This window comes from Eulemur rufifrons, chromosome 30 (assembly GCF_041146395.1).
Source record: "Eulemur rufifrons isolate Redbay chromosome 30, OSU_ERuf_1, whole genome shotgun sequence".
NCBI classification, from domain to species: Eukaryota; Metazoa; Chordata; class Mammalia; order Primates; family Lemuridae; genus Eulemur; species Eulemur rufifrons.
Genome location: NC_091012.1, coordinates 40,781,138 through 40,806,612, shown reverse-complemented (window position 1 = coordinate 40,806,612; position 25,475 = coordinate 40,781,138). Strand labels below are relative to the sequence as shown.

Genomic DNA, 25,475 nt, shown 5'->3' with positions numbered 1-25,475 from the left:
ACAGACTACTCTGGAATATTTTACTTTATTCAATTCTTTTTTCTTTTAATAAATATTGGTGGTGGTATGGGGGGGGACAATATTTCCTTAACACACGCAGAAATTTAAAGGCAATTTTCAGCTGCAAATAAAGGCATGATTCAAATTCTATTCAATGCCTGAGTGAACTTCATTTTAAGATTTACATTGAACTAGAAAAATATTTAAAGATTATAAAAGATTCTTCCAATATTATGAGATCAGAAGGGAAGGGTTTGCTTATTTTAGCACTCTTCATAAAGACTAACTTTGTCTGTCAAGAAAATCTGCAGTGAGCTAAAATTAAAGGAAAACACTGTGGTCATACTGATGTGTTTGTCTGGTTTTTACTCTTGTTTTTAAAAATGAAGTTATACAGTGAGCTCAGTCAAAATGAATACCTAGTACATTTTCTGCATGTCTCAAGGAAATCACTACAACTGCATATAGTTTCAAAGAGCATATAATTTTCTCTCAAATGTAATAACCTTTTCCTCTAGCTTACAGTAAGGCCTTGATTATACATGATATCCTGTGTAAGAACAATCTGAGAAAAACCCATATCCTACTTTCCTCAATTAACTTTACTTACAAAATCCCCCCATGCCACCTAAAATAGAAGGATGGGCCACAATAAGTATGTAAGTTGATTGATAATGCAGTTCCCTGATAGTACTAAGAGGACGTGGCCTTGAATTAAGTTGACTGCCTTAAACAGAACCCTGTTACATTTGATGTGATTTTAGTTTAGGGAAAAAATGCAGGCCCACAGAGTCATACTACATTTTAATATAAATGGAAAATAAATGAGTTGGTCAATTTAAGAAAGTGGTTTAAATAAATAGTATGAAAAGGCTTATAAGATCATAGGATATTTCTCTTTCTCTGTATATGTATGTTTATATGCAGATATAAGTACATACGTTTATTTACTTTAAATAGATTCAGTATATAAATAATATCAGCCAGTGGTGTATTTCTATAATTTTATCATAAGGCAAAATGTTCTTCAGTGTAATCTTTCACATCATAGATTTTAATTAATGATGGGTGATAAAAATAATTCAGTTTAATCTTTTAAGAAGACATCTTGGACAAAGGTTTTATATCACTGACTGGTCTGAGTACATTGTACAATCATGATTTATGACAAACAAAAAATTAATTTCATTTATTTAAAGATTAAGTAATTACCAGGTGACTAGTACATATATACTTCTTTGTTACTTAAAAAGAACTCTGTGAAATCATAGAAATAGAAGATACAGAGCTATAACTCATTTTTTCATAAGAATACTGAATATGAATAAAATAAATAAAAAAGTTAAAAAAGAATACTGAATATGAATAAACAAAGGCTATACGCAACCAGTAAAATAGTCAAACCATATCAGTATCAATTTTCAGCATATTATAGTCATCTAAAAGAGGGTTTATTTAATATTTTAAGTCAGCTACCAAAAAAAAATAGCTTATTTGTCACAGGTGCTTAAAATTATTAATAGCAAGGGTTCAGGTTTGATCTAGAGCAGGTCTAGAATTACCAGCATTCAATCCAGAAAGAATAAACCACAATGAGCAAATAAAATACATACACACACACGCACACACACACACTTGAAAGCAAATTCCTGGAGCAGCCTACAATGCAGCCTGCTGAGGAAATTAGGAGGGGAATCAAAAACTACTGAAATTAAGTGATCACTCATAAGATTTCTAAAACAGAATACGACCTGCTAAATTAGCTTTTTAGGAACAAATATGAAAGTAAAATTATTCCACAAAGGACCAAATAATTATGTATGTAGTAAAATACAGTAACAGCTAACACTTAGAAGTAAATACTGAAATTGGACAGAAATTACCAGCATTATCACCTCCTCTTGGAGGCCTTTTCTTCATACCACTTCTGAAAATGAAGGATGGAAGTGACTACTTGCTTATTTGTGCCTCATCTTGTACATACTTTAATCATAAAATCTGCATCATTTTAGTATAATACTGGACTGTGAGCTCCAGTACTGAGTTGCTCATTTACATCTTCAGCACCTAGTACAGTGTATTACATAGTGGCTGTTTGCTTCATGATTCATTCTACTATGCATTCATTCTACATACATCTAATATTAGAATAAATCAGGCTTTGTAAAAAGGCAGTGAAATTAATGATGAATTTCTGTATCAGTATTAACTAACATAGATACAGACAGATGAAGAAAGTGATGACGGAGTGAAGTCACCAAGATGGTGGAGAAGGACATACCAGCCTCCATAATCCCACAAAAAAAACAAATACATACAGCTATCCACAAACCAAAATAAGCCCTGAGATGGTTCAAGGGCCCATTTAAGAATCTGCAACAATACAATGGAACAAAAAAAGAGAATATGCCCACAGAAAGGATCACTGATGAGATCAGGTACCTGAGAGGCCAGGAGATGGCTAGGAACAAAGAAGAAAGGCAGAGGCTATTGGTATCACCACACAGTGAGAGCCACCATGGTCCCCCGAGGCCTGGTCTGCAGAGGAGACTGGCATTTATTGCTATTGAGGTAGCCAACAGCCATTCCTACCAAGGAATCCCAGAGAGAGAGAGACATGGCTACAAAACCCTTCCCCCTCAAGAAGCAGGTGCTGCTGAGCTATTTGGGGAAAGGAACTGCCACTCTCCCAACCCATGCAAGCTCCTGACCCCCGAATCATGCCTGCCCCATGAGTGCCCACACTCCAGACCCAGGCTCTATGGCTGCACTACACTTAACCATGCTTCAGACACCTGAGGCATGACCATAGCTCACACCTTGGGACCTGGAGCCAAGGTCTCTCTGAGTGTGCCTGTGCTCCAGACACCCACATAGTCACTGTTGAAAGCTAGCCTGTACCCCAGACTCCAGACAAGATCTGTGGCTACACTGCACCCACCTACAGCTCGGACACCAGAGCTACCCACAGCCACAGTGAACTAGCTCACACCCTGGATGCCAGAGCCAAGGTCCATCTGCACATGCCTGTGGTCTGGACACCAGCTCAGCTACCAGGGAGAGCTAGGGCCCTCCCTGCCCTCAGAACCACTGTGGCTTGGTGCATGCCCATTCTCCTGTTCCCTGCCTACTTCACAAACATCCATGCCTTGAAACTCCTTACCAGCAGAGCAGTGAAAGGTGTCTGCACCTCGGACATCAGTGCCATTACCGCCCCAGGTCCAAGAGCAGTAGTCCCTCTAGGAATGCCTGTACATGAGGCATCAGCTCTGGGGCCACTCCATGGGCATCACTGATCAGACGCCAGTGCCACCTTGAATGGGCCCCAAGCCAGACCCAGTGCCAAGAGGGATCCACTCTGTCATAATTTCCCTGGTGAGAGAAAAAGCGATTGGAAGGACTCTAGCAGCCCCCACCACCAAAGACTCCCAACGGTCCTCACCATTGCTGTGGACACCCACATGTTCGCCACTGAGGATCCCTGTAATCTTGTCAACACTAATATCAGTTGACAGAGTTGCACAGAGACCATGATGCTGTGCCCTCACTGGGACTAGACTGCTGTATGTAGCCTACCTAGACATTGCCCTTGCACCATCCTATAGAGGAAGGTCTTTCCACACTGAAACCTGTAATGTATGGAACAGGTGAATGCTCCACCAAATGCACAGACATTAACATATGGCAACAAGAAACACGAAAAACCAAGGAAACATCTTACTGCCAAAAGAACACAATAGTTTCCCAGTAGCTGATTATAAATAAATGGAGATTTATAAATTTCTTGTTAAGGAAGCTCATCAAACTTTGAGAAAATACAAAGAAACAATTAAATGAAATTAGGAAAACAAAAAATGAACAAAATGAGAAATTTAAGAGAAATTAAATCATTTTAAAAAACCAGAAACTTTTGAGTTGAAAAATACAATGAATGAAATGAAAAATCCAATAGACAGTGTCAACAGCAGAACTGATCAAGCAGAAATAAGAACCCAGGAACTCAAAGATAGGTTATTTGAAAAAGATATAGATAGATATCCTAGGATGTATTTGGTCAGCAGAGCATAAAAAGTTGCACTAATTTTTACACAGGCCAACAGCTGAATGAGTTATAAACACACTCTGGCATACAGACTGATCAACCACAAAACCTTCCCCCCATATAAACATTGAAAGGCAAGGATCTAATACTGCCATCCGTTGAAAAATTTCAACCCAAGGATAAAGAATTTTAAGATAATTTAAACTCTAAACTAAGCTAGAGTTTTTTAGATTTTTATTCTTCATTTCTAATAAACACAAATCTTGACTTCTAACTCTAGAGCCCAAGAACTCTTGAGTTTTACCAACCAAAGTTTTCCATTATGTAGTAACATCTCCATCTGCTGGACTTTTAGGTGTCTGCTAATTCCATGATCCTGCAACCAGTAAAAATGTAACTTTTGTTTCAGAGGGAAGAACAGATATTATTCCACTTAACTCCATTTTTGCAAATATTTATCATGTTCTTAAGATGTGCCATACCCTGTACTAACCGATGTAAAAATGAAGACTGGTTAAGCTAAACCCAGTGGGAGAAAGAAATGTGTAAATAAACACCATAACTCAATGGAATAAGTGACATACATCTTCCATTAATTTTGAAGTTGAGACAGACTAGACCACTGAGACTAGTGTGTGGGAACCCAGGGGGATAACTCTTTCCTGACAAAGGATATGTCTCCAGGACCAGCTGTATTTCTGTTCCTTCATCAAATCAAAAGTTCAGGTGTGGAAAAAGGGTGCAGCTGAGTACTGGGATGCATTCAGGATACAGCTGCTAAATCTAACAACGGTTTATTTGGCACTATAAATGGAGCTGGATTCTGCCTAGAGGCCAAAGACTGCCAAATCCTAATTTAAGACACTGCTTTTCAAAAAATAGAATTAAAAAAAGAAAAATTTATAATGAAAATACCTTATGACTTAAATAATACAGCACACACATTACCTTTAAATATGACCCATAGTATTTTGTTACATATGAGCTGTCACACTGACTCAAAACAGTTATTTCTTGCTGAATGTCTTCTATTTCATCTTCGGCTTCCTCAAGGTCTATAATTTTAATAGCAACCACTTGCTGAGTACGGTTATCAATTCCTTTGAAAACTTCTCCAAATGAGCCTTTCCCAATGCGTTCTAATTTTGTGAACAGTTCTTCTGGATCAGCTATATTATTCTAAAGGGGATGGGGGAGAGAGAAAGAACACAAATGTTTTGAATTACATTTTTTAAATGAAGGAAAATAAATCACACAAGACAATAACACATTTGTTAAAGCATACACATTCCTTTGGATCTCCACATGTGCTTTGTTAGAACAATTGTAATACCAAATTGCCAGCTAGTCTATATTCTATTGGATCATGCACACCAACCGGGCTTAGCTGATCCTGCTACCACAAACAATCCCGTACAGTAAAGGTATCTGGTGTCTGATAAAAGGTCAGGCACTTTTTGGAAGAAAGCAGCTGATTATACACAGTTTTCACATTACTGCAAATGTAGCAATAGTGAGAGAACATCTAACCTAAGCTAAGGTGAATCATTTAAAATTGTAACGGATTTAGCATGTCCCTTATGTCTTCCTTTAGACAAAGAGGCCATTAAAGTTTGTTGTTTCTTATCAAGTTCTTTGCACCATGACCACCAAATAGACACACTACTACTACTACAGTAAACTGCTTCTGTTTAAGGTAACTTCAAAATTTATGACTACTTTTAAGGAATTTCACTAAATAATACAGCACACATATAACTGTTTTGAGTCAGTGTGACAGCTCATATATAACAAAATATTATGGGTCATATTTAAAGGTAATGTGTGTGATGTATTATTTAAGTGAATTTTCTTTTTTCAACATGCCTAAAATACATTTTGCATATGACCTGTTTACCTTATAAGCTTCCCCATTCCCCTTGATTAGATTTTTTTTCATTTCTAAAAGATGCACTTTCCATGTGGAAGTCTCTGATACTGCAAGCTACTTGTGTATCCCCACCCGCCTCCAGTACCCACATGGAACAAATACATCTTGAGCTTCCCATATGGGCTTTTAAAAATAGTTTAGGCTTCTAGTAGGTTGCAAATGCATCGTTAGTGCTCACATTTTGTTATAATACCTTCTCAAGAACTTGAGCACCATCATTATTGATTTCCTTGGTGCCTTCTCTTGCTAAGACATTGTACTTCATTGTGATTACTATTACATAGTGGCTAACCCACAGTTACCTCTTCCTACTTTGGGCGATGGTTCTTGGCTTTGTAGTACTTTGTGGCAAAAAATACCCACCAAATAGCTTGGTGATGAGTTCACCTCCCTATAACTTCCTAAATTCAGTAGACTTGGAAAAAAACCATGATGAGTCTTTCAGTTTTTCTGACACAGCTACAAAATAATTCTAAAATTTGGAAATATGCCATTGATTAAAAAATACATGGTTATGTATCTTCTGATAACACTGTGGGAAGTATGTGTATTCATTAACTTTATAACTAGAATTTTCTGTTGTGAAGAAACAAAAATTAAATCTTAATCTTCTTAATTAGTGTTTTAAAAGGATTTGACTGAAACAATCAACCCCAGGGAGGATACAGCTGTTCTTTGCTTGCTATAATAAATGGGCTCTTGCAAACACGTAAATCAAAAATTTAAAAACCAAGTCACAGTTTGCATTTTAAAGAAGCTCTGAAGTAAATCCTAATTCATGAATATAATTTAAGATTTTAAATCAAGGAATAGCAAACTGGAGACAGAAAAAGAGAAACACTCATCATTTACACAATGTTTGCTCTTCCTACTCTTTTATTTTGGGTCTAAAACTTTTCATGCAAAACACCAAATTTCGGAGTGGAGGGAATCACGAAAACAAGATTTACTAGTATAGCCTCACTTCCCTAACTATCGAGGGATAGAGATCCCTGCCCCACTTACCAATTCCTGAACCCCTGATAGATTACATTCAAGCTCTAATTCCCCCTTGATCATCTTAAACCAAAGCATCCTAAGTCTTTATTAAAACAGTCTTTATTAAAACAGATTTACTTCCTGATTTTAGTACAAGGGCAAAAGTCATGCAAATAAAACTACCTATATAAAGAAGCTGGTTTGTCCAATCATTTTCATTGTTCTATGGAGTCTCTAAGAAAATCAAGTCAGTTCCCTCTCTATCCAAATCAAATATTATTTAAGAATATTAAAGTTTCTAAATCTTTCTTACCTCTACTGCAAAATTTTACAATATCTGTGTTTGCAATGCCTTCTCAAAGCCATAGCCCAGGAAAGAGCACTAAGTTCTGGAGAACCAAAAGGAGGAACTGCTAAATTAACCTCATTGATTTTACAACTAAGGGTAGATGCTCTCTACATGCCCCACAAAAAAAAAAAGGGTCTGTGAAAATGAAAGCCTCACAGATCCATCTCAGGGCATTCACATTATTCCTTGACCTGCTTTACCTGTTCTTTTACTTGAATTTGCCCCCTTTAGCTATAAGTACACTGTTACAAATCTAAATCTTAGACAGATGGTATCATTACCACTAAAACAACAACAACAACAACTATTCAGTATGGAAATACTCTCAGGAAGTCCAAAAGGGGAAAATTTAAGGTGATCATCTTGCTTGTCTCCTGTGGAAAGTCAAGGGCAGATGGAAGAAGGCTTTTTGGATACTTAAACCACAGAAACAGAGGGCTGGAAGAACTCTTAAAGATTCTCTAAATACTCTCCCATCCTGGCTGTACATTAGAATGACCTGTATAACTTTAAGAATGCAGATACCTACTCCTTACCCCAAAACTAATGATTCAGACTATCTGAGATTAGGGTCCTGCAACCAGTATTTTTTAAAAAGCACCTCAAATGATTCCTATGAAGTCATTTTTGCACCAGTCTTGAGATCAGCATTTGGGAACCACTGAGCAGACAAATGTGAAATTTGTATCTTTGATTACAGGGAGCTCATTATCCCTATTTTTCCAAGGCAAGCATATGGGTCTCATCTAATTCTGTACACTAAAAGTGAACAAGTTGGAGATTAAAATAAAACCAAGAGAACTTCGGTATTTACTATACATACCTACATTTTAAAAATTAAATCTGCAACACTTCTTCTAAGTATGTGTCTCTTAAATTAGCACAGTTGACCGGGATCAACATGGGTTTGAACTGCACAGGTCCACTTATACACAGATTTTTACCAACCAAACACAGAATGAAAATACAGTGTTCCTGGAATGTGAAACTCACACATACGGAAGGCTGCCTTTTTGTATCTGTGGGTTCCACAGGGCCTGCTGAGCGACTTGAGTTTGCACAGATTTTGGTATATGTGGGGGTCCTGGAACCAATCCCCCAAATATACTGAGGGACAATTGTACTTATTCTCAAGACTAGAAAGGTGCATCTGTCAATAAACAAGTAACATATCCCATATTCTTTGTGTACATATTCTTATTTTTTATTTTTATTTTGTAGAGATAGGGTCTCACTATGTTGCCTAGGCTGGCTTCAAACTCCTGGCCTCAAGCAATCCTCTTGCCTCAGCCTCCCAAAGTTCTGGGATTCAAGGCATGAGCCAACCACGCCTAGCCTCTTCGTGTATGTATTCTAAAATACTGTTTTACTCAATACAATCTATGTATAGTCTATAGGGCATATAATAGGTTAAGATGTGATTTTTTTTTTTTTTCAGTCAAGAGTCTCTCTATGTTGCCCAGTCTGGTCTTGTACTCCTGACCTCAAGCAATCCTCTTGGCTTGGCCTCTCAAAGTGCTGGGATTATAGGCATAAGCCACCGTGCCCAGCCCTAAGATGTAATTAATGATAGCATTTTGAGGTTAACAGCCAACACTGACAAAGGGTAAAAGCTTAGATCTAGTTAGTTAGTAAAAAATGGGTCCAAATTATGTGTCGGGGTGGGGGGCATTAGGAATAGGTGGCCAAGAGAGACAAGAAAACTGTAGACAGATTTAGAATTCGCCTTGAGGTTCAAGTACCATGAAGAGCCAAAGGTAAGAAAGAATCAAAGGTAAATAACCTATTTCTTTGGATCTGAGCTAGCTAAGTAAGACCTCCAGTTTGGGACTGCAAGTGAAAACATAATAGATTTAAGGTAGAGTAGGTAGATTTTTCAAAGGATTTGACCAAGAAGAGTTGAGCTCAGGTGTCCTGAAAGAAACTTCCAGAACCAAGAACCAAGCTGAGTAGGGCTGAACTTACTATGATTTGCACTTGCCTTCCTACCTTAATAAAACCCACGCTATGAATGCTCTCGGCTATAAAAGAACCTTTTGCACTTTAAAAAGACTGACCTATGTGTGGGACTATCAGTGACTCACTGATGAGGAGGGCTATTACAGGAAATGAATAAAGACTGTTCTAATGATATCAAGGGTTAGAAAGCAAGATCTTTTAATTTCTTCAAATTCTTAAGTGGGAACACCAGGAGTGACATGCGGTGAACAATCACAGAGAATAACTAAAAACTTTAGCCTAACAATGTACTAAAAACTAGAGAGATATCTAGTTAGCTACCTATTTAAATTGTTCAGATTAGTTCTCCCAAGTTAGAGATAAAATGCCTTTCTGGACTAATCTCACGTCTGTACTGTTTCTTGTCATCTGATAAGTAGAATGCATGTAAATAAAAGTCATTCTCTAGTGGCTTCATGAACCTCAAATTAAATTACTGTTGTATTATGATTGACTATATTAAAATTTTTCACTTGCACTATGAACATTGCCTAAAAAGTTTGCTGAGTGTTTTCTAACCAAGATACAGTAAGAAGAAAAAAAAAAAGAAAAAGAATTAAAGTCAACAGCTATATACCTCTTAGTGCTGCTGAGTTCAAGACCACAGGGCACTATCTTTTTAAAGTGCCAGCTATGATCCAAGCACAACTGACTTCTCCCTCAGTCACAGGCTTTTAGAGCTGAAAGGAAATGTATAGGTCATTCAATCCAACTCCTTATAACCACCATTAACAAGCATTTATTGTATGCTTGTCTGTCCTAGGCTAATACCACCAAATGGAAGCTATGAAATTTAAAGCCATTTATATCAAAATGATGGTAGAGATAGAAAAAGGTTAAGAAGGGATATAGAGCCCTGGAATTAAAAGAATTAGAGACTCTTTGAGAAGAACAGGAACTTAGCAAACATCTTATCCAGAATCTATTTTTACAGGGAGAAAACTGTAGCCTAGAGAAGTTATAAATTATTCAAAGATGTAAGGTAGTTAACTAGTGACAAAGCTCAAACTTGAGCCGAGATCTCTTGACTCTTATGTCTAAGGTTCTCTCACTACAGCTTGGATTTATTTGTAACTTAAACTATACTCCCTTTTGCTATAAAACCAAAATTAGTTTCCATGAAAAACAGATCACACTATTGTTCAATGTCTACTTTGTAATACCCCAACACTTAAAGAATTTGAAAAACTAACTTAAAAAAAAATTGAAAAACTTAAAATAGGACTTTTCCATTTTCTAAATGATATAATTTATCATTTTTTAAATTGACAGATAAAATTATATACATTTATCACATACAACATGATTTTTCAAAGTATACAGTGTATACATTGTGGAATGACTAAATTTAGCTAATTAACATATGCATCACATATTTATTATTTTTGTGGTAAGAACACTTATCTACTTTCTGAGCTTTTTCCAGAATACAATATATTGTTATTAACTATAGTCACCATGTGGTACAATAGATCTCTTGAACTTATTCCTCCTATCTAACTGAAATTTTGTATCTGTTGACCAATCATTTGCAACAATATGGATGAATTTAGAAGATACTATATTTTTTTTTTTTTTTTGAGACAGAGTCTCACTCTGTTGCCCAGGCTAGAGTGAGTGCCGTGGCGTCAGCCTAGCTCACAGCAACCTCAAACTCCTGAGCTCAAGCGATCCTCCTGTCTCAGCCTCCCGAGTAGCTGGGACTACAGGCATGTGCCACCATGCCCGGCTAATTTTTTCTATATATATATTTTTAGCTGTTCATATAATTTTTTTCTATTTTTAGTAGAGGTGGGGTCTCGCTCTTGCTCAGGCTGGTCTCGAACTCCTGAGCTCAAACGATCCGCCCACCTCGGCCTCCCAGAGTGCTAGGATTACAGGCGTGAGCCACCGCGCCCGGCCTAGAAGATACTATATTAAGTGAAATAAACCAGGCACAGAAAGACAAATATCACATAATCTCAGTCATATGTGAAATCTAAAAAAGTTGATCTCATATAACAAGAGTGGAATGGTTACCAGGAGCAGGCTGGAGTGGTTGTGTGTGGCAGGGTAGGAGGATGGGGAGGGGTTGGAGAGATGTTGGTCCAAATGATATAATTTCTTACAATTTTTGAACTGCTATACAACTGATAAGCCCCTGTATATATGCACAATTGCCAAATATTTTATATTACAGTCTTAAAGAAAAGTGATCTGTAAGTAATCTTGACTTTCTGGGAAGGTTGCTATACTCAGCCCCCTTTTTATTTTCCATATCAATAACTAGACTGGAACAGGCTAGCCTCTAGGGTATGGGAGGCAAAGTAGTGATGGTATTCCATATCACAATTCCCATAGGATCCAATGTCAGGAAGCCAACAGCTCCAATTTCACCTTTATCAGTGATTTGTTGTAGACTCCAGTAACCCTTAATACTGTTTTCAGTTCTGCTCATAAAAAAGACCCACAAATTGGTGAAATTGTCCAAGAATAAAAATAATATTTAGCAACAACTGTTAATTTTGTGCTAGATTTTATGAAGGCCTAAAATTATTCAAATGATCATGTGAATGCTCAGATTACCTTAATAATGAGAAGGATAAAGCAAACTGTCCATAAATTTTCCTAAACTTTTGAAGAATGTGATGTTAGCACAGTATTTCTCTACTTTGCACAACTTCAGGTTCATATTACAAGTATCTGATAAAATTATATGGAATTCTTAAGAGACCTCTGTCATTTATATTTCTGAAGTAAAATACTTAGCTTCACTGTATTTTGCATATGACAGAATAAGAACTCAGATAAAAATTAAGTGTCTGTATATGTTTCAAATTAAACATGAAGAATTTGGCTTGAGGTCAAATTTCTTTATGTGGGCAGTTGTTTAAGTTTGTATTTCCATGTTTATAACAGCTCAAAATATTTAACTAAATATATAAAGAAAATGTTCTTAGTTTACCTATTTTTATGGTGTACTCACATTTTTCTCTCTCTCTCAAAGGTTATTATAACTTGCCTTCACAACATAAAGTAGCAGTCAAACTGCCAGGTTCTACGTGTATGCAATGAGATAAATGAAATGTAGTTAGAATTCCTTGTGGTCATCAGACAGCATTTTATCAACTCACAGTTGAATCTCTGTCTTTAACCACCCACTTAAAAGGCAGTTTTGAGATGGATGAGGCAGCAGCATTGCAACCCTGGTCTTAATGGCAAAGCATAAAGTCAAAGGTCTCACACAGCATTATTTTGTACTACTCTTAAGGCAACTATTTAAACTTTCAGCAACATTGTGCACAGCAACAAGAAAAATGTGTTCATAAAGCTGAAATAAAATTAAATTTATAAGTACTTTTTCATCTCTCTTTTATTATTCCTATTTTTAAATGAGTCTCATTAGCAAAAATACTTAGAATGCAAATATTTTAGTAAAAGATAACTTCATTAAAATTATTACAAAAGGTTTTGACATAGCTGTATGAATAACATAGCAGTTTGAGGAGTTTCTCCTGATTAATAATTTTGAGTCTACTTCATCTTTAAGAATAAAAGGATAATTGGTAATATTCCTTTGTCTTAATTCCTCCTACTCAAGAGAGGATAGGAGAAGAGCTTTCTCTACCTCCTAACTTGCATTCTTCTTTTTACCCCAGCTTAGATCAGAAAAAAGAACAAGGAAGCAAGCAGGACACATTCTGTGATGTGAATAATGCAGTTCTTTACATGTTTGTATGACAGTTCAATTTTCAACTGGGTAAAGAGGAATGAGACATTTCTTTGATTCTATTGTCACTTTAGCATATACCACATACCACATTTTTTCCAAAGAAAAATGAAACACAGGAAGAATGAAAGGAAATTTAACCATAACTTCCTCCATCTTAAAAATCCTCAAGCAAGACCCAAAGTCCTAACAGGCAATACTTTTACATTAGCTCCATTTCCCAGATATGGAGGTTTTCACATTCCTGTTATTTTAATTGAGAGTATAAATGTCAGATTACCTTGTCCAGCCAGGTAAAACATCTTTGGATCTAAGCCCTCTTAAATTAAAGGAAATAACTAATTTTGTCTTTTTGACTAACTTTCTGAGATCTGAAGTTCCCTTAAATCTTTAATTATATCCATGGGAAAGGGGAAGGAAACATCCTGCAAACAATCACATTCTTCTCTCAATAAACCAAAAGTCAAGGCTATCATCACAATAAATGCTGGATGCAAATTCCATTGCATCATTTAGCTCATTCCTCTCTGACCTTACAGCCATTCCAAAGGAAAGGAGGTCTGATTTCTCATAAGTATTACAGAGGTAAAGAGAGCAGAGAGGTCAGGCAAAATTGGCTTAATTTTGCTTATCCCAGAAATTACAAGAAATCAGTGATTAAATGTTGGCTTCACCATTTGTATAATGAGGGAGAGAGGTAGACTTGATGATCTTTAAATCGCTTAGTGTTTTGAAGCTGTGTGAATCTGTCAAGTCCCTTTGTTCCCTTCCCTTTATCACTAGAAGTCGACAACCCTAGTTTTGAAACATAAGGTAGTAGATTAATTGGCATTGACCCCATGGCCAAGTCTATAGCAGTACACGATAGCTCAAATGAAAAGTATTAATATATACCACACCATTGTTACAGTAAAAAATTCAGAATCACTAGTCCACTGCATTCAAGTCCCGATGCTTTGATACTATAATGAAGCTGGCCTAAAAGCCAGGGATGGATAAAGAGCAGCAGAGAAAGTCACCGCCCAGACTTATCGCTCACCCTTTACACTGGCCATGTCCCATTATATATGAGTGACTGTCCCCAAGGAAGTTAAGGGGAGCTAGAAGTTCAGCTCATACAGTACTTAACATTCTATTAATCTTCCTCTCCTTTAAATGTAAAGTAAATTCACTCAGAAAGTAAAGTAGTAGTCAGAAAGTAACATAGTTATACTTAACCATATATAGAACTTACACATCCAACAAAACTAAGTGCCCAAAGGAAAAATTCCAGGAATATCTTACCATATATCAAGCCCAATGCTTCACTAGGTAGTAGCTTAGACACACACTTAAATGCAATGCTTCATTAGGGAATGACTCTACATTTTTTTATTTTTGAACCTTTGACTCATGCCATTTTCTCAGTCTACAATACTCTGCCTCTCCTTCTCCATCTCTGCAAATCTCAGCATGCCAATTAAAAAAAACAAAACAAAAAAAAAAAAACTACCCAACCCACTAGGGGAAGCTGAATAACCAAACATGATTCATTGCTTTATCCTCTTCCCTCCCACAGGCTTTTACTTGCACCTGCATTAAAGCACACATTTTACTATGTTTGCATTGTCTTTCATTGCCATGACCTTTCTATTTTCAACAGTAAGCTCATTAAGGATACAGCTCTGTCTTATTCAGTGTCAAGCACCCTCACGATACCTAGCAGGATGCTTTATACACTGTGGCCCTTGGATGTTTGCAAAGTATTTTCCTGGGTGCCCTCTTAAGATGAAATCTTTGGCATGAGGTTATCTTTTCATCTAAAATTTGATTTCTGAATTTTGGTACAAGGGAGATTACATTCAATACTGAAGGATGTTAAAATAGACATGAAATATTAAGTCAATCCCCATTCTCCCATGCTATTAACAAAAAAATTTTCAGAGTTTTTACTTTCAACTGGAGAGAGAGTTCTTTAGGTTGAAAAACAGCAGTTCTTTTAATCGTACAAATTTATGGGGTACGTGTGCAATTTTGTTACCTGCATAAATTGCATAGTGGTCAAGTCAGAGCTTTTAGGGTATCCATCACCCAAATACTGTACTTTGTACCCATTAACTAATTTCTCATCATACCCCCCCCCTTTTCGAGTTTCCATTGTCTATCATTCCACTTTCTATATCCATATGTACACATTATTTAGTACCCACTTGTGAGAGAGAACATACAATGTTTGACTTTTTGTGCCTGGCTTGTTTCACTAAGAGACCTCCAGTTCCATCCATGTTGCTGCAAAATACATGATTTCCTTTCTTTTTATGGATGAATAGCATTCCATTGTGGTTATACACCACATTTTCTTCATCCATTAGTATGTTGATAGACATTTAGGTTGATTCCACATCTTTGCTACTGTGAATAGTGCTGTGATAATCATATGAGTACAGGCATCTTTTTGATATATTGATTTCTCTTCCTTTGGATAGATACCTAGTAGTGGGATTGATGTATCTAATTATAGTTCTATTTGTAGTTCTTTGAAAAATCTCCATACTGTTTTCCATAGAGGCTGTACTAATTTACATTCTCACCAACAGTGTATAAGACTTCCCTTTCTTCCACATCCTCATCAATATCCTTTTTTTTTTTTTTGTCTTTTTAATAATAGCCATTCTGACAAGGGGAAGATGATTATCTCATTGTGGTTAATATTTCCATTTCTCTGATGATAAGTGACGTTGAGCATTTTTTCATATACCTGTTGGCCATCTGTATATCTTATTTTAAAAAATGTCTACCCATGTCCTCTGCCCACTTTTTAATGGGATTTTTGTTGTTGTTGTTGTTTGATTTCCTTGTATATTCTCGATATTAGTCCCCTGTCGAATGAATAGTTTGAAAATATTTTGTCCCATTCTACACGTTTGTCTCTTCACTCTGTTGATTATTTGCTGTGCAGAAACTTTTTAGTTTATTTAAGTCCCATTTGTCTATTTTTGTTTTTGTTGCCTGTCCTTTTGAGGTCTTAGTTATAAATTCTTTGCCTAGACCAATGTTCAGAAGAGTTTTCCCTAACTTTTTTTCCAGTATTTTTATAGTTTTGGGTCTTACATTTAAGTCTTTAATCCACCTTGAGTTGATTTCTGTATATGGTAAGATATAGCGGTCCAGTTTCATTCTTCTACATATGGCAATCCAACTTTCCCAGCACCATTTATTAAAGAGGCTGTCCTTTCCCCAATGTATGTTTTTGATGTCTTTGTCAAAGATCAGTTGGCTGTAAATATATGGCTTTATTTCTGAGTTCTCTATTCTCTTCCATTGATCTATATGTCTATTTTCACACCAGTACCATGTTGTTTTGGTTACTTGTAATATAATTTGCAGTCAGGTAATGTGATGCCTCTAGCTCTGTCCTTTTTCCTCAGGACTGCTTTGGCTATTTGGGCACTTTTTTGTTTCCATATGAATTTAAGAGTTATTTTTTTCTAGTTCTGTGAAAAATGATGTTGGCATTTTGTTAGATATTACATTGAATCTGTAGATTGCTTTGGGCAGTATCGTCTTTTTAACAATATTAATTCTTCCAATACACGAGCACAAGATGTTTTTGTATTTATTTGTGTCATGTACAATTTGTTTCATCAGTGTTTTGCAGTTTTCCTTGTAGAGATCTTTCACCTCCTTGGTTTACTTTATTCCTAGGTATTTTATTTTTTGTAGCTATTGGAAATGGGATTGCCTTCTTCTTTCTTATCTGGACTGTTATTGGTGTATAGAAATACTATTGATTTTTGTATGTTGATTTTGTATACTGAAACTTTACTGACTTCATTTATCAAATCTAAGAGCTTTTTTGGTAGTGTCCTTAGGGTTTTCTAGATACAAGATCATATCATCAGCAAACATGGATATAATTTAACTTCCTCTTTTTCAACTAGGATGTCTTTTATTTCTTTCTCTTATCTGATTGTTCTGGCTAAGACTTGCAGTACTATGTTTAATAGAAGGGGGAAAGTGGGCATCTTTGTCTTGTTCTAGTTATTAGAGGAAATGCTTTCAACTTTTCCCTATTCAGTATGATGTTAGTTATAGGTTTGTCATATATGGCCTTTATTATGTTGAGGTTTGTTCCTTCTATGCCTAATTTGTTGAGGGCTTTTATCATGAAGGCATGTTGAATTTTAGTAAATGCTTTCTCTGCATCTATTGATATGATCATATGGGTTTTTGTCCTTGATTCTCTTTATGTAATGTATCACATTTATTGATTTGTGTATGTTAGACCATCTTTGCATCTCTGAGAGGAATCCAGCTTGATCATGGTATATTATCTTTTTTGTGTGTTGTTGGATTTGGTTTGCTAGTATTTTGTTGAGAGTTTTTGCATCTATGTTCATCAGATACTGATGTAGGCATTTAATGCTACTAAACTTCCCTCTTAGCACTGCTGTTTTCTGTATCCCACAAGTTTTGGTATGTTGTGCAAAAACAGCAAGCGATTCTTGAATACGGAGCTATGCTCCCAAAAAGAGCTTGTAGTAGCCACACACACAAGGATTTATATCAGTAGTATATACAAATCTGATTTTGGAAGCACATCTGCAATTACTATTAACCAGATCCACATGTCCTTGAGCATCTAGGATGCTTTCATAATCTCATGCAAAGATTAGAGGCCTCAAAGAGCCATAGTTTGCATATCACTCTGCTGGGCATTTTTTAATTTAGTTGGGCTAAACGCACATAGAAATACACAATGCAACCAGGAGTCAGGTTTAACCATAGCTTGAAAGTTAAAATTAAAGGGATTATTACAGACTAGACAGGATTTTACATAAATACGGCCTGGGATTAATAACAAGACCTAACTATAAAATATTCATTTGGAAATGGGGGAAAAGGCCATAGAATGAAAGGAAGACAAAGATTCTGTTAATATATAAATGATAAAACAGGTATCCTAATTTATTCAGGCCATTATTTAATCAAGCCCAACAGGCACTTCAACATGATGGACTTTAAGAGCCTCATTATATGCTGCCTATATTAGGCATAAAATGAAAGGATGTCATTCTAGTACTTTCAGAAATAAACACCTTTGGTTAGAATCTAAGACAGCAGCCCTTTATAGCAAATATCGAACTATCATGGGTAATGTTATGGTGAATCTTTAGCACACTTATTAAAATGCATTGGATTAAAACAAAATTGATTTGCTCACTGCCTATCTTTCTTCTAGATGCAGAACTCCAATTAAAATCAATAGGTTTGAAGCTTGTAAGCACAGCACTAAACTATTAACACCATGAGTTCTTTTAGAAAATTAACACTGATTGAAAAAGTGGAATTTTACATAGACTTACCTTTTCATTCTTAATGAGAAAGTGGCTACAGAATAATTTCCCTCCAACATTTTCCTCCTTAATCAAATCTATAGTCTGAATGAATTTAATCAAATAGTATTTTCAATGAGTTACCCAATGGAATCTTAGGACTAAGGGAAATTATCTCTTGGGTCCCTCTGCCTTTAACATTCTGTGATCACAGGAAAATGATACTGATGGCATGATGCCGTCAATAGCAAATGATTTTAATCTTGGCAAACACTAAGAATGGAGCAGAGAGATTGTAGGATACTTTAAAAGAATATTTTCAACAATCTATTTTTCATTTCCCTGAAGTGAAAAATATCCTCAGAGTGTGTGTTTATATGTGCAAGGTTAAAACAATGCTTTGTCAGTTTTTTATACCCTATCTACTTCTTTAGAAGATTTGGAACAGTGCATTAATAAATAAGAATATATTTAAAAACCAAGTAAAATGGTGAGTGTGTGTATGTATATGTGAAATAGCTGTACTTGAAAACTTGAGCTAAGAAGAACTATTACAAGTGAGTATAAAAGTTAGCTCTGCACTGAGCATGACGATACACTCAATATATGAGAAAGGGGCTTACATTTAACAAGACAGGGCCTGGATTTCAGCATCCTCATTATCATTATTCCCTTTCCTTTTCACAGGGAGTACCATTCATTTGGAGAAAAAATGCCCTAAATATTGCCATATTTCCATTTCCCCAAAGAATTCCAGCTTAGAAGACTCTTGTACTTTTTGTTGTGAATTTATTTCCTTTTGAAGTTCCCCAAGTATTCCTGAACTAAAATTTCTCAAACCTATATCCATCCCCTCCCACATCCCATTGTCAAGAGCACTTGTGAATATCCTAATCCCTATCCCTACAGGTAAAAATTCACCAGTATTTGCACCCATTGATATGTACTAACATTGCTGACGTTAATGAAGTGCAAATTAAATGTTCAAATAAAGGGGGAAATGCTATTGAAATTGTGAGATATCTACTAATATGAGTTGAATCTTTTAATTTTTAACAAACATCATTTTAAACATAAAGCTGTTTCCATGTTCTCCACACAAATATAACTAACATAATATAGACCAATGTAAATACAAAGCATTTATTAGTTGAAATTTATAGTCCTTGTCTATTTTGCAATCAATTTAACAAAGCCGTAAGTCTCCAATTAGGATAATCAACATCGAGTACCAAATTTAAATACATATACAAAAACTGATTTTTTCCTTCAAAAAATGCTATGTAGTCTGTTTTGCAACGTAAAGGGTAATAAGATTTTAGAACTGGAAGTGACTCTTATAAACTACTTGGATTTTTTTATTTTATTGTGAGTGATTTCTAGCTGGGGGTGGGGTGGGTAGAGCAATGACAAACAACCTCAGGATGGAGACAAATGACAAAGTTCCTTAATTAGTTCTTGAATTGCCAGAGCCAAAATAAGCCTGATGAGCAATTCAAAGTAATTAAAATGCTTTGAACAGTGTCTACCCAAAACGATCAGTGATCTACAACTTGAGCTGACTTGTACCTTTTATTTAATATAACCCTAACCAAAGAGAAAGTACCATTCACCAAACAAATCCTCACTGCCCGCCCCACAAAGATTTATAAAACATTTTGAAAAACACAACCTTGGAACTCTCTTTGTCCTTCCTTGCTTTGGCTAATTTCATTCCCTCCCTTTCTTTCCCTTCTTCACACCCAGTCTTAAAGCCAGCACAGCTACCCAGTACTGCCTTTCCTGACTATCTCAGCAGCCTTGCTAGACTCATCCTTCCTCCTGGTCAGGCTAGTAGGGAGCCGCTGAAAGCTTTCAGTGGATGAGTGAAAAAATATCGTGTCTGCACGCAGCCTCAAGTCTACTTAGTAACAAAGGCCAGAATAGTGTGACAAAAGAAGGGCCGATATGACATTTTCCAGAAGAAAAATGCTGAAAGAATTTCATGATTAAGTGAATATGGAGATAAAGGAAATCAGTAGCAAATTACAAGTAATGCCCGTTGGTCTTTTTTTCCCTTGATAATTTTGTGATTTACCAATACGCGTTGAATGGCGGGAGGCACCTCCCCCACTAAATCAAGTAGTTAAGTGGCATTGGCAGAGCCTGATTATTTCATATGCTATGATCTAATAATTTTAATGCATTTTTGATTAAGTATTATTCTCCTTACTGCTGACAAGGTACCTGAGATGTTAATTGTAGGGTGAAGACACTTACTCAGTACAAGGAGGAAACAAATGTGATTATATCTGACAGTTAACACTAGCTATTCACTTTCCTTCTCTAATAGATGTGGCCGTTTAATTTAAAATACTGATAAAAGCAATTAAGGCTCTCCCCTGCCATCCCTTATGTTACTTTATAAAATTTACCCACTTTTCTATCTTTAGAAACTGAGAAAAATATTAAAATATATCTGTACAGAAACACATACACATAATTTGTCAATTCATTACCAATATACCTTTCTATATAATTTGATGGTTAAAATTTATCTCTAAAAAGCAAAAAAAAAATATGTCTGACTATTTATAATACTATGATCTGAAGTCTTTCCTTGAATTAAGCATTACAATGGGACCAATATACCAGTCAGTTACTGTAGCAAAGAGAAAAACTTTTCTATTATCATACTATATCCTCAGTCTCAGTGAAAATACTATAAAAATGTTTCCTTCCTTTAGATCAGCAATTCTCAATGGGGTTCAATGCCTTAAGGCAGGGGTCAGCAAACTTTTCTGTAAAGGGCCAGCTAGTAAATATTTTAGGCTTTGTGGGTCAGGTACACTTTGCAGTCTCTGAGTCTCTGTCACATCTTCTTCTTTTTTAACAGCCCTTTTAAAAATGTAAAAAATATTTTTAGCTTGCAGTTTACACACAACCAGGCTGCAGCCAGGGCTTGGCCCTTGGCTATAGCTTGCCCACTGCTACCCTATGGAACCTATTGCATGTAATAAATTGACAAAAATCTGAAACATCTAGAATCAGGCTTTATTATATGTCCTTCTTGGGAGAATTAAGAAGACAGTACCTCAAAATCATTTTCTCTGTTTTACCGTTCAGATGGGGAACCCTGGTTGAGAAAGGTTGAATTAGATTAACAAAGTTCCAAAAACACTACAGGAAGATGGTGATAATTATGTTTAAAAAAATACAGGCATTCAACAATATTTACTAGAGAGAATTTAAAAATCCAACATTTCAAGGAACTTTCCTTTTGTCCAAAGCATAAGCCAAACATCATAGCCTTACTACCTCTTAGTAGAAAACTACTTACGCACAGTAAAAACATAATTATTCATTAATTGTCTCAGTAGAAAATTAATTACATCTAATTCAAAATTTGCTTAGAATAGGTACCTGATCCCTTCAAAATATAAATACAGGGTGTCCCAAAAGTCTCCATACAAAGGAAAAATTTTGTAAGATTTTGTAATGAATATTTTGTAAATAAAGATACATTTAGCTACAATTTCCCATTTTCCCTACATATGGTGACTTTCGGGACACCCTGTAGTGTGTGTGCCTTATCTTTTACAAATAATAACCTGGTCCCAACTCCTAGGCAGAATTCCCCAAATTCACAGTTTTAGAGCTTAAGGGTTACCTATGCAATTCCTTTACTTCACATTTGCAGAGAAGCATGCAGGCATTATTACACAATACAGTGGAACAGAATACACTACATCCTTCATTCTAGCAGTAAGGAAGAAATGATTTAGTGTCCTACCAGGAAAAAATTAAATTCGCAAGCTCTGGAACCACTGGGCCATATTAAATAAGAATAATTCTTTCACAATGAACAGATCATCTTTTCAGTTAAGAGAGTTATTAAAAAACATCAAAAGCTGTGCCTTATCTTTCAACCAAGATCACCCCTACGTTATAATTGCATGATGCACTATCATCAAAAAATACACACAAGAGTAATCAAATTAAAATGCTTCTAGTTATACAGATTGACCCAGAACCCAGGCATGTGGGTGGAAAAAGGGAGTGAGCTGTCTTTTTCCTGGAACTCCGAGAGGGGGTTGCAGTCCCTGGGCAGAAAACAGTGGGTTTTTTTTTTTCTTTTCTTTTCTTTTCTTTTTTTTAAGTATGAAGACATTTATACCTTCTAAACCACTGGAAAGTTAAAAGCCAATAATAGAAACAATACAATATTTAGTATCCATAGGTGTTCTTAGAAAAAAGTAATTGGACCACTACTATTTAGAACTCTTCTCTCAGCCAAAACATAAATCAAGTGGTGCTAAAAAGTCATTAGGCAAACTTATTGAAAAGTACATCTGAGATGCTACTCAGCCTTGAAATGCTCCAAAGAACTGTTTTAATCATTCCCTGAGGGAGACCTTTAATGCCAGAACCTACTGGAAAAGTAACAATGATATTAAGTCCAATTATTTGAAAGTGAGACTCCATCTCTTTAGCCTCCCCTCCCCATAAAATAGTCGTCCAAATTAGCCAAATAAAAGCCAGTGATATTCTGGCATTTTTCCTCATTAATGAAAAGTATTCATTTTGGCTACAGAGGAAAAAAAAAAAAAACACCACCCCGAACACTCCAAATATCTAGAAACAATTTATTGGCCCAATATACATGTCACCAAAATTGCACATCTTAAATAGAAAAGCAGCTGAAATAACCAACCCCACATCATCATTTTTTTCCCTTATCTTTCACAAGCTTTCTGCCAACCAAAAAGACTCCTTAGACATTTTCTTGCCATAACAAATTAATTATGCAAATGTAACTTTTATCACAGAAGTCATAAGCAATAAGAAAGAAAAATGAATTACTATTACCTCCCCAATTTCCTTTTGTGTTAGCTCTTTCTCCTCTCTGCAGAAAGTAGAGAAATTTCCCATTCTAAAAAAATATAGAGAGAATTCTCAATCTTAAAAGCAAAAGATTACTTTTCCTTTTTCTTGGAAACACTGTTTTTGTCTTCTTCCAGAGTCCAACACCTTTTCCCTCACCTACATTTTCTATTTGCTCATGAGGCAGCAGTAATCTTCTGGTATTATGAAATTCTACCTTCCCTAAGCAGGGTTTACACCGCAGCCTCCAAAAAACGATGTCTGAACCTCAGCAGATAGAAGATCCATAGCAACAGCGGTAATAGTTTTTTTTCACTTGCTATTACCAGAAATCACAGTCCAAAAAGACGACCATAGAGGTGTCACCTATGCTAAAATCTTGAAACTGATTCATTATTTAACTAGTTGAATCCCACGTTTTCATTTTAAGTGCCCTTTGGGAAGCTTGTGACAGAGTAAAAAAAGATCTTTCAGTGACAGTAACCATTTTTCAGCAAGAGATAAATAGTTAAAAAAAAAAAAGCAGCTCTCAGGGTACAAGATTTTGTTTGTCACGGAAACAGAATCCAATGCCTGGTCCCCTCCCTCCATTCCCTGTCATCTTAGAATCTATAGTATGAAGTACCTATAAGAATGTTATCTTTAAAAAAAGAGCTTAGATAATGATGCCAAGTTTCTGTTAACTAGAAGTCATCTGTATACTGCCCACACAGCTCTGATTTTACTAACAGGTAAAAAGATTTATATTTATCAAAAGCAGTTCCTTTGATGCAATGATTCTCTGTAAGACTATTCTATGGGAAAAATTAAGTAGAGAATTAGAAAGCTTGATAAATATAATGCTATATAATGTTCAATTCTAATTCACTAAAACTGCTTAACACTGGTATTGAATTTCATTAAAAGTCATTTTTCATGATTTGTGCCCTGTATGAAATAGATTGCTATGAGTTCAATTTCTTCAAGAATACTGAGTTTAAATATCAAGGGTAAAAAGAACTAGGTAGGATAAAATGCAACATGTGTCATAATAAAAGCGCAGTATGTATAAAATCCTGATAACTCTATTATGTATTTGGACGCAGATACATATCCACATATGTTTTTCCCTTCAAGTAAATAAGGTTTTAAATGAGGTAAGGAATTCTATATATTTTTCATATAATACAAATATTTAGCAAGCTCATGGATATCACAATTTTTACTGAATGCATACTTTTTATATAAATTTTACAGACTTCCTTTTATACAGATTTTCTTAAAGGACATTGTGAAATAACATTTTTCTATCTCTTCAACTTAGCAACCATCCCATCTTTTATCCATTTTTATTTTGACAATGCATTTTTCTAGTTTTCAAAAATAACTATATGTGCAATTGGTATAGTTGATTATAAACTCTATAGGCAATTGCTGAGCCTTATTTTTTAATAGATGTGAAGTATTTTCAAATGTAAAATATACTTCATGTGCAATACACATTGCCTGTGCATATATACATCTATCCATCTATCTCATTTTCCCCAATACAAACTTAATCTACCATCCAGAATAACGAAAAATGGGTCACAAGCGTGAGTATCCTAGAAAAGAGAGAGCCACCTAAGCAGTGTGAGGTAGAAGGTAAATGTAGCAGAATTTTTACATCCAAACACATTTTATTCCCTAAAGGAGAAACAAGTCACCTAGTGATTGTACACATTTATGCCAATGAAAATTAAACATGGCTTAAAATGTTTTTAAAGGGACATTTCCTCAAATGCTTTTGAAATTCTCATTGGTGGCAAATCTTTGATTCTGAAGGATGGATTTGTTTTTGTTCGTTCGTTTTGGGTTCATTTTAGAAATTGAAAAGTAATTTGGATCCAAGGCTGGTGAATGAGGTGGATAAATTAAGTTTGCTCACGTTGTTTGGTATTGGCAAACTCATTAAACAGGTCCTGTTTGCTTCTCTTATTTTCAGTTCTAATCCTTTCTTTGAACTAAATTTTGACCTTTCCTACATGACACCTATTGGCAAATGGTGTCAGGTAGGAAATCTGACAGGTATAAAGAATATTTTAGAGAGCAGAGAGGCCATTTAGGAAGTGGTTTGATATTACCTCAATGATTCAAAAGTAACTTCTTTTCCCTTCCAGGAATTTACAAATGTAAACACTAGTTGGCTTTGATGTATCATGATTGTGAATGGGTATTTTTTATATAATAGCAGCTCAGAGCTATTAAGTCCAGTTTATTGGGGGGGGATGGGAGGGTAATAATGGGAGAGGGAAAGGAATTATACATAAAAA

At 35.6% G+C, this 25,475-nt stretch overlaps 1 protein-coding gene across 3 annotated transcripts in view; it reads right to left on the bottom strand.

Annotated features, from left to right (window-relative positions):
• Nucleotides 1–25,475, bottom strand: part of STK26 (serine/threonine kinase 26) — a 54,542-nt gene that overhangs the window by 17,269 nt on the left and 11,798 nt on the right. For 2 of the 3 annotated variants that reach the window (XM_069463199.1, XM_069463200.1), the window contains one exon: nt 4,991–5,221. The exons of the other annotated variant lie outside the window; for it this stretch is intronic. In XM_069463199.1, coding sequence (XP_069319300.1) covers nt 4,991–5,221 — 231 coding nt within the window. The remainder of the gene's footprint in view (nt 1–4,990; nt 5,222–25,475) is intronic. 3 annotated transcript variants of the gene reach the window in all.